General features: G+C 40.7%; 1 protein-coding gene across 3 annotated transcripts; it reads left to right on the forward strand.

Annotated features, from left to right (window-relative positions):
• The first annotated feature begins 1,496 nt into the window (after nucleotides 1-1,496).
• LOC119143787 (proteasome maturation protein) lies at nucleotides 1,497-10,368 on the forward strand. 3 transcript variants are annotated; one of them, XM_037378413.1, is made up of 6 exons: nucleotides 1,497-1,611; nucleotides 3,084-3,181; nucleotides 4,041-4,101; nucleotides 6,164-6,265; nucleotides 8,130-8,223; nucleotides 9,851-10,368. In XM_037378413.1, exons 1-6 carry the CDS (start codon nucleotides 1,609-1,611, stop codon nucleotides 9,916-9,918), a joined length of 426 nt encoding a protein of 141 aa, XP_037234310.1. In that variant the 5' UTR covers nucleotides 1,497-1,608; the 3' UTR covers nucleotides 9,919-10,368. The 3 variants fall into 3 exon arrangements, with proteins under 3 accessions (XP_037234310.1, XP_037234308.1, XP_037234309.1); XM_037378411.1 differs by lacking the exon at nucleotides 1,497-1,611 and adding an exon at nucleotides 1,757-1,918; XM_037378412.1 differs by lacking the exon at nucleotides 1,497-1,611 and adding an exon at nucleotides 2,053-2,082.

The raw sequence follows: 10,368 nt of genomic DNA on the forward strand, positions 1-10,368 counted from the left end.
TGTAAGATCATTAAAACAAAGCTAGTTGTGAAAGAAAACAAGCCTTGCTGCAATTTAAAATACTTGGTAATTTGATGAGAAAAATGTGTGTGCGATATGTGTTTATGTCTGGAAGTTTTCCCTAGAGTGAAAGCCTTTAAAGGAAAACCAGAGCTTTCTTGCAATGTATGTTCTTTTATGTTATGCAGCCTAGACTGTCGATTGCAGTGATGTCAAAAATGTACATGGAGTGATTGCATCCTGTCTGTGTCCTGCAAGAATGACTTTGAAAGTTAGATGTTTCATCTCTACAGTCATATCCTGACCAACAAACTCAGTCAATAAACAAATACATTTAGTGACAAACCTAGCTTTTTCTGTAAGCTGCAGTTAAACAGGAACTGGATTTGTTTTTTGTATTCACATCTATTCTATAATAATGGATCCAGCACCACAATAACCCAGTACCCATTATAAGATCAGAGAAACCTTTGTGGTACCCGTTTTCCTAAAAATGATTTAAACCCCCCAGTCCTCCATTCTCATGCTTTTGAAGTCTTTGCTTTAAGCCCAAGATGTGAATACAAAGGGCCAGAACTTTGGTTGAGAACATTTTTTTTTTTAAGTGGTGAATTGATGTTGCTCAAGAAAGAGGAAAACAGTTTGAAGCATATGAATCTTTTTATGTATTTTCCAAACATGTGCCATTAAAACATGCATAAAATTCCCATTTTAATATTGCTTTTTGCACAAGCTGGGGTGTTTAATTGCCAAATTAAATTCATAGCACCAGGGCAATCTGGGGCAAAATCTTGAAGAGTTGGATGAGCTACAGGTCAGAGGAGATATGTAAAACAGGTATGCCAGCCACACAGCTGGAGCTACATATCAAAAACTGTGGAAAACTTTCTCATGATTCTCAGAAAGCCTTTCAGCATTCTGTAAGTGCAAGCTAGTATTAATTCTGTCACCACACCGCTACGGTGGTTGTTGACACTTGCCCACCAACACAGGATTTATCCACCACTCCCAAAACTTGTTTGCAAACATTTAACGTGCTGCAGGCCCATCCCCGTTGGCCACCGACAGCTCGGGGCCCCGGGGGCCGCCTGAGGTCCCCGGTGGGCTCCGTGGCAGGCCCAGCACGCCAAGCCCTGACATCCTCACCACCCCCTCTCAGCCCAGCGGCGCCGCTAGGGTCACCCGAGCTCGCCGCTCTCTGCCGCCCACAGCCCACTGGGAGGGGGCGGGTGGAGCCTGGAGAAGCTGCCCCCACCCGACACCCGGCCCGCTGCGGCTCCCACCGGGGGCAGGGCACTGCCGAGACAGGTAGCTTTGGCCAGCATGTAGGAACACGGCGGTTGCTGCGCAGGCGGCGGCCCCAGCAGCAGACGAGCCGGACCAGGACCCCAGGCAGGGCACAGAAACCCCAACGCGACGCTGCTACTGCCCACCGCGCCCTTCAGGGCAGCCGTGGCCCCGCCCCCGCCAGGCCCCGCCCCCGCCAGGCCCCGCCAGGCCTGCCGCCGAGGGGGCGCTGTTCCCTCCTTGCGTCTGACGCAGCGCGCCGGGGGCGGGGCGGAAGTGAGGCGGCGGGGGGCCGGAAGCGGCCGTGCGTGAGGGCTCAAGATGGTGAGTGCGGGCCTGCGGTGGGCTTGGGTGGGGGTAGCTCTTGCGCCGGGGCTGGAACGGGACGGGTGGGCCCGTCTGTCTGACCCCCCACCTTCCTCCCCCGCCTGGCTGGTGGCCCCTCGGGAGTGGCGGCCGTTGGGTGAGGGATGCTGGGGCCATGCTGAGTCATGGGGTCTGGTGTGGCCATGGGGGGCGCCCGCCCGCCCGCCCCGGGGGCCCGGTGTCCCTTGTCCGGCCCAGTGCCGGCTGGTCTCTGCCAGGCGTTCGTGAGCGCTCTAGGCCGAGGCGGCCTGAGGGGTGTGTGGTTGTGAGTAAAGCCCTTGCTCTGGGAGTGGGGTGGGATGGGGAGGCTGAGACCCCCGGTAGCCCCCAGTCTCTCGGTGCCGCAGCCAGCGCGGCGGGAGGAGGTCGTGCCTTGGTCCTCTGTGGCGGACAGCAGTGGTGTGACCACCGAAGATGGCATGGGCACTGGTGTGGCTTGAAAGTGTTACTTTTCGGGAGTATTTTGTGGTTTTTTTCCTTACCTTTGACTTCACTTTGATCTTCCCTCTTGTCACATCTTCCAAGTAATGCACCTCTTTAATGTTTTCACTTACAGCCATCTTAGAAAGGTCTGGTTAGTGTTGAACACATTAGTTAGTAGGTGTTTTATATGTACATAATAACAGGTATTTTGGGGTTTTCTAATAGCTGTTAAGTTATGGACAGTTAACACATTAATACAAAGGACCTTAACTGTAAGCATGAATTTTCTGTTGTCTCTGACAGTGCTGCTGGAGGAAACTCCTCCACTGAACAGCTCATCACTGTCACCTTCCAGAATTTATTTTACATTGGCCTATTGGAACAATTTGTGTAAACTAAAATCACTTCAATAAAATCAGGCACAGTAGCATGAATTCAGTGGTCTGAGTTAAGATGGCTTTACTTAGTCTGTGGAGGTGTTTTTTCTGGTCTTCTGCTAAGTTACTGTTTTTCCCTTGCTCTTTCATTTAACTGGCATAGTAGGCCGCTTGAATACACCTTGTCCTCTTTATGCTAGCCTTAAACTATGGATAAAATTGATTTGATTTTACTTGATTGTGTTTGAAGTAAATGAAGGAATGCTCAATCATGTTCCTTTCTGTCCTGTCAGCTGAGCATGACCTGCCATCTTCCTTTTCCATCCCTGCAGCCCAGGACGGGAATGAACAAGGAGGAATTGCAAATTTAAGTGTTTCAGCCAGATCCAAGAAATGCATTACCAGTACCTGTGACTGTTACAAGACTCTGAAAGAATTCTGATTCAGTGGGGGGTTTGTTTTGATTGTTTTGGTTTGTTTTTTTTCAATGAGACTCTATAAAGTCTAGGGTTTGTATGTGAGCAGTTTAAGGAGCCTTTGAGCATTTGTTTCATTTGTCTGGCCTAATGGCCCATACAGAAGGGGTCTGCTTCTGTTCAAGTAAGCCTCCCTTTTTTTTTTTTATTCCAGAATTCCAGAGGCGCTGCTTCTCTGCTGAAGGATGTTATCCCCATCACTGAATTCTCAGCCTCAGGACTACTTGAAGGCCCTGATCTTCTGCGTAGAGGGTATGCTTTACTTGTGCTTGTTGAATTGTGCCGTAGCCAATGTTGAACTTCAGATATAGGAAGAAAGTATGTGTTAAATGTTGCCTTTAAAGAAGGTTGGTGGCAATTGTATTGCTAAAGCCTAAAGTGCATGTATTTAATTGTATTGTCTTTCAAGCATGAATTTTCTGTGAAGTGTCACTTGAAGAGGTAGATGACATTAGTGGACTTTTACCTGTGTGATATGGCTCTTTAGAAAAGAGATAGAAAAGTATTAATAACTAAACTCTATGCTAGTTTTAATATACATGTAAATTGAGTGTGCCATAGCACTGTGGGAAATGATGAATTTCAGCATTGGTACAAAAAGTAAAGTTAATATAATAAAAATAATGGGTTTCAGTTTTGCCATTTTACATGAGTGCAAAATTGCATGCATGTTTTGGATAATGAATCTAAAAGTTCACAGAGTTTAAAATGCAGGTAATACCTTCCCCCCCCCCTCGTTTTTGTATATACAATATTCAGTTGCAAAAGCTTGGAGACTTCTAAAATCAGATACCAGGTAGCTGGGCCACAATTATATCTATGGTGTTTTAATTTATTAATATTTTTTTCTATTTCTGAAGAGGGTCAAGGAAGAAAAACTGACATTTTGTTTTGTCAGACATTGAAAAGGATGCCTGAAATTTAAATTCTTTTTATTCTGGTAGTGCAGTGGTTAGGTCTTATTCACTGCTTCAGTATTAAGCTGCTTTTTTTTTTTCATAGTTGTGTGTCTCTGCGTTGATGTTTGTATCTGAGATTAGTTTTGGAATGCAGCTTAAAAAACGGTAACCTGATTAATTTGAAGTTCCATTTTTCTAACTTGTATTTCTAGCTTTACTAGTGTGAAAAATGAATTGTTGCCCACCCACCCACTGGAGCTGTCAGAAAAAAATGTAAGTGTAGCATCAAATTTAGCTGTCTTCACTCTTAGCTGTTATGTTTTAAATTAACGAAGTGGTTACCTGGTCTGCTTTTTGTAGTAACAAGTAATGAACAGGGTCTTGACTTTAACAGATTAAAGATGTTTAATAACGGTAACGTTTTAGTTAAATAACATTGTTGGCAAATGTGTTTAATGTTAACCTCCCATTTGTGACTCTCTGCAAGTATGTGAGTGGGCTTTCAAGTAGCGATACACATACTAAGGTTTAGTCATCTAAAAGTTATTAAGCTAGTTGTGTATGCAGACTCTGTAATTAGATGGAGGCACACCTGTCACTTCTGGAAGGCTGTTCCTCCCATTTTGTCTGTAGGTTTACCATATTCTTTGTTTTCAGTCTGTGAATGCATAAATATTTTTCATTAAATTACTTGATCCCATTTAGAAATTTAATACATACAGTTTGTTGTAAACGTATGCAATCTTGTCCGGGATAGTCATCACTTGTGGACCACTTAAGTGGTCTGTGGATCATAGGTTGAAGGTAAAGGGAGACGAGACTGACAGCCTTGGTGAAGTAGATGATTGAACTTACCTCTGGTGCCCACTTTGTTAGCACAGATCATCTGATGTAATAAAATGTCCTGAGGCAAATGCAGTATTTGGATAGAATGTTCCAAATTACTAAACTAATCAGCATGAGAAGGTCTGAATGTAATGTGACACCAACTTAACGAGCTTATTTATGAATGTTTCCAAGCTCTTTGTTGATCGATTTACTGTTTTTACAACTGGCTGCTATAGCTTAGTTTTTAATTCTTCTTGCTGTATAAAACCTGCATATTTAAAAGATTACATGCTAGAGAGAAAAAAATTCACAGAAATAATGAAAATACACAAGGTAATCCCCTAAGAATTACCTTGTGAAACTTTTAAATTGTTTTTTCCACCTATTGTTTGGTTAGTTTTTTTGTAAGTTTATCTTAAGAATTATTTTCATGTACATTTGAATAGGAAAAGACTTTCCTGGCCCAGGAAAGTTATGGTTGTTTTTACTGCCATAAATGGTAGGTTATTCAGGTAGCACTAGTAGAAACCAAATATTTCTGCTACCCAGATAAGGACCCCCACCTTTATAAGGTAAAAGAAATGGAAAAAATGATGTGACCAGAATTGTAAGTTTTGGGTGAGACATAAACAATATTTTCTGCTAACTTCTGAAGAGATTCTGTATAGGTTGTTATGAAGAAAATGCACATTATGCCTTTGACTTGTATTTTCCTGTTGATTTTTGAGATCCCTTCACATAAATGGGATGATATTGTTGTACTGGTAAGCTTTTGTTATGCAGATTAAGTACAGGTTTTAAAATAAAGTTTTGTATTTTTTGTTTTACTTTACGATACTGTATTGTGTCAAAATTACAGGCATGCAGTCACTAACTATAAAAGCCAACTTTGAGACTGGATTACTCAAGCTTAAGTTTAACATTAAGCCTAAGTTACTTTTGTATACATCAGTGTTCATGAGCCAGCACTTTTTCATTAAAAGAACCCTCTACTAAATTTTCTTTGTCTTGCTGTTCAGTTTTAGAGCAGCTGGTAAATGATGAGCTTTCTTTTGCTTTTCAGAGTCGTATGGAGTATATGTGGTGCTCTGTCTTCCTACTTGATGAAAAAAATATTTCAAGCATTCTCAAGTAGAGTCTTTGATGGCTGACAATGGTCAGTTTAAACCAGACTTGGCTTGAGTTTGTGCTGACGATATTGTAGTAATGTAAAGTAGTGCAAAACTACACCACTTGGTGGTGGTACATGTCCCGATTGTCAGAAATAACAAAATAAAATTGCTACTTATTGATTTGCAATAAAACCCAGCCAAAAGCAATTTCAGTTTCATAAAACAAATATTACTGCATGACTTTCTTTAGTATACATTTGAGACACATATGATGGTATCACTGAATTATTACATAAAAAATTAATGTGTGTTGAAGTAGGATGCCACAGATCTCTTCTATGGCTATACTTGAAAGTACCTTTTTCTAAAATAAAAATCAATGTTGTTTGTGATAGTTCCAGTTAAATCAAGATAAAACAAACTTTGCCACGTTGAGAAACATTCAAGGACTCCATGCACCTTTAAAGCTGCAGATGGAGCTCCGAGCAGTGAAACAGGTAGGCATTTTTATCCAACAGGTATAACTTAAATCACTTGAAAAAAATGTTTTATCTCAGAACATGCTTTGAGAGACATCTTTCTTTGTTGAAATACCTTATGTTTCCAAAAGAAGTTCTACTGGGCTGCTTTCATTAAAACCAACTAACCAAACACTGCAGTTAATAGTTTCCAGAACAATCAATATGCTAAAGCCTTTTGGCTGCTCTTCTTTTATTGATTACTTGGTGAAGTTCTAACTGCTCTAGCTTTTCTGTGGACTAGCTTCCTCTAAGCCTTTAGAGAAAAGGAGGAATTGAGTGTTAACTCCTAGAATTAATACTCTCCTCTGGAATGTATGACCTTTGTGGGAAGGAATCCCTGCATGTGTGGGGAAGAGACTTAGGTCTGAAGCAGGTAGTGATTTGGGAGTGGATTTAGAGGTAACCTAAAGAGGAAACCTGAAGCAGGGAATTTGCTATGTACTTTGTTCTGCAGCCTTTCTTGTAAGATCAGGGAGGTCTACAGGGAGTTAGGTTCAAAGGTTTTAACTCTTAATTGGGAAGCTGACTGTCTCCTTTTCCTTTTGATCTCCTAGGATGGAGGGTAACTGGAGGGACGCTGACTTTGTCTCTTGGGAGATACAGAAAACTCATTGGTCCCATTAAACTTTTTTTTTGTTTGTTTGACAACTATATTGACAAACAATAGTTTGACAACTATTAGGAGTTGTTTTTCCAAGTGAGTTAGAGCAATTTTATATTCCCTTCCAGTGGATCAGGTGCTACTGAAGCACAGTGAGGTGCATTAAACTTGGCAGAAATCACTGGTCCTGAAGGTGTGTAAGTCAGGATGTATGAAAACATCTGTTGATCTCAGCTGTGCTGTCTTGTGAGGAAAAATATTTTTCCTAACTTATGTTAGCACATGGCAGCAAATGAGTCAGGTGAGGATATTCTGCTAGTGTATTCTCTGCAGGTATTCTTGGGGGATGTGTGGGGGAAATACAGGACTGGAAGGTTTTTCACTCCCAGCTTCATGTTAGGCAACACAAGTTCTCTTGTGGCTTTATTTCACTTTTCTGAAATATTTACTGCAATAGTTTATTTGAACTTCGGGCAATGATACCAGTAGTGATTATGGAAATCTCTGATGTATCATGTAGCTATCTCGTTACACACAAAAATAATTTTATAGTTGTAAAATACATTCATGGTATAACTGAAGTATCACTACTAGCAGTGAATGCAATTGTAAGTACAGATAGGCCATTCTCAGAATGTTTAGGATCTGAATGCTGTGTGTACCTCTTTTATTTTTTTTAATAATACTGTGGGTGAAGGGTACAGAAAAATGAAAGTAACTGGGAGTTGACTTGAAGCTTAAGTTGGTGGGGATCAGCAAAATAATTGATTAGATGTGAAAATCAATATAGCTCCTTCACTTATATTCCTGACTTAGATCAGAGATGCAGCAAACTTAGCATGTGGTTTCCAAACACTGCAGTATGTCAGTCACCCAATACTGACCTCGGGGTGTAGATGTTTGTTGCAGTGAGCTTCCCCAGCTTTTTGTGGGAAAGAGGAGAAGAAAAAAACCCTACATTTTTTGAAACTCTTTTATTTGCTGTAGTATCTACAGTGCAGTCAAAGCTACAAATCTAGTGGAAGGCTGATCTTTGCCAAACAGGGAGGTAAACCACAGAAGATAGTGGTGTTAGGTAGGTTTTGTTATGTGTGTGCCAGTAGTTCTCTTGCTGCGTTGTTGTTTTTTAAGGAAGCAGTGACTTTGCCTGTTGCTTTTCTCTGTCACTTCAGCTGAAAAATCCAAATATAAATGCCCTCAATTTCAGACTTGCAGTCTTGAACTCTTGTCTTTTTACAGGTCCAGCGTCTCCCATTTCTTTACAGCTCAAACATAGCACTGGATACTCTGAGGGGAAATGATGAATCCATTGGTTTTGAGGATATCCTTAATGGTAAGTACATTCTGTTTTGAATGTTACGGAAACATTTCAAAGTAAAATTTGGGAACTGAGAAGTTCTTTGCCTCTATGGAATAGGAGAATTAAATGCACAAAATACAAAGAAAAAAATGAACTCCTAAAGGCAAAGAAGTACTGTGGGAAGGAGAAATAAGTGTGGTTCAGCTGCTAGTTGTGTGAAAATTACTCTGAAATATTAAAGACTGTATTTGCTTGTAGGCTGGGTTTCTAAAGGAATAGAATATTGTGCACTTAGATTGTATTCATGTTTCCCCAGAAACTTTTGAACTACTTATGCAGATTTTGACAGGTGGAAGTTACAAAGATCCAAAGTTTTTACAAATTTATTAAAAATAAAGGCTAGAAGAGAGGTACTAAACTAATGAACCAGAGATGTGGCAAGGGGAAGGCTCCCTCAAATTAACTCCACAGTTTGCAGTTGTGTGGTGGGCTACTGACTGACAGCTGGTATGTGTGGAATGGAATAAACCTGGAAGAGTAGTTTAAAGAAATGATTTCTTTGTACCTGGTAGTTAAGGATGTGGAAGGAGGCAGAGGGTATTTTGCGGTGGGACTGGAGAATGGAAAGAGCCAGGGAGACAGGAAGGTGGAAATAATGGAGGGGTAAGTGGGAATCTAGAGGCATGAGGTAAATCTGAGATTATTTTCTGGGATGGATTTACAGGGAGTAAGGGAAGGAATCTTAGGTTATTGTGATTCAAGGGTAGAGCAAGGTCAAACATAATTGATAGGAATTTAGTTATTTACCATTGCTCACAATCTGTCACATACGGAGTGCTGAGGAGTGAGCGAGCCAGAAGTGTTTCTGATAAGGTTCTATTTATCAGCTGGGGCTGGATTAGATAGTTTTGGTGTCTGTGGAGGAATCTGGCATTAATACGCTGTATTTATGGAAGGAAAACACTCTGATACACCCATAAAGAAAGGTGTATTTCTTCTGAAGTGCAGTCACAATCTTTTTTTCTGGCATTGATTTATTTTTTTTATGGAAATGAAGTTTGTACCGTCAGCATTGGTATCTCTTGTGCCCTCTGCACATTTCTTGATAACCTTTGGTGGCTAACTACCGTACCCCATACAATGGAGGAGATCTCAGATATTTAAGGGCACAGAATTTCTGTGAAACTGGGTGGTTAGGTGGAGAAGAGAAACCATGAGTGTGTCCCAACTAACAGAATGAAGGAGTATGAGCCCAGCTATTGTGCAGAGAAGTTGCATTGGAAAGAGATGTGGGGTGCCTGTGGGGAAAAGCTTCAGTCAGACTTGAGTTTTCTTAAACGCAAAATTCAATCAGCCTTGACAATCAGCCTTGACACTCAGCCTATAGGAGACTATTATGTAGAATTGGTTGGTTTTACTTGAAGTGTGTGTGGGTCCTTATGAAACACTGTTCTACTATAGATGTATTTGTTTTCTGATTACTGCTTTGGAGGGAGGCTTATGAGTTAGACCTGCATTGTGCAACACTATAAAAAAAACCCAAAACAGTCCACAAGCTGTTGCACTAAGCATTAGAATGAAAAAATACATGGTCATGTTCATAAATATACTTGGTCTTTAGCCTGGTAAAAGCCTCATGCTATCAATTTGGTTTTTGCAGATCCTTCACAGAGTGAAGTTATGGGAGAACCACATATGATGATGGAATACAAGCTTGGTTTATTTTAACAATGTACTCCACACAAGTGTTTTGTGCGTGTCTTTGTACTGCAGATCTAAATATGTGATACTAAATTGACACTCACAGTGTTAAGCAGTCCTACAGTTATCATTTGCCTTCCTTGATGAAAAGGCACATTAAATGTTTAAAGTCTATAATTGTTTTGTGCTTGTTGTCAATTGTGTAAATGTTTTGTAACTAGGTAGTTTAAACCATGTCTTTTCATACACTGCTCAGGACAATAGCTTCTTAACTATGGAAATGGTGTATATGTATCCAAAAAATCCAAAAGTACCCATGCATTTTAAAACTGATTACTGTAGGTAAATGCCTTTAATGGATGTTCTTGCACAACTTTTTAAGGGGGAAAAGAAGGTATTTTCCATTGAGTAAATCTTTGTTCATGAAAATTTCCATACACTTTTTAAACTATTGAATAAAAGTTTGCTATAAATGCT

This window comes from Falco rusticolus, chromosome 2 (assembly GCF_015220075.1).
Source record: "Falco rusticolus isolate bFalRus1 chromosome 2, bFalRus1.pri, whole genome shotgun sequence".
Taxonomy (NCBI): domain Eukaryota; kingdom Metazoa; phylum Chordata; class Aves; order Falconiformes; family Falconidae; genus Falco; species Falco rusticolus.

Bases quoted from the DNA above. Each gene is read 5' to 3' on its own strand.
- LOC119143787 (XM_037378411.1), top strand. From the start codon at position 1,769: ATGCTGAGTCATGGGGTCTGGTGTGGCCATGGGGGGCGCCCGCCCGCC. The intron at 4,102-6,163 runs GTAAGTGTAGCA...TGTTTGTGATAG, and splicing joins TGGAGCTGTCAGAAAAAAAT to TTCCAGTTAAATCAAGATAA. The intron at 6,266-8,129 runs GTAGGCATTTTT...GTCTTTTTACAG, and splicing joins AGCTCCGAGCAGTGAAACAG to GTCCAGCGTCTCCCATTTCT.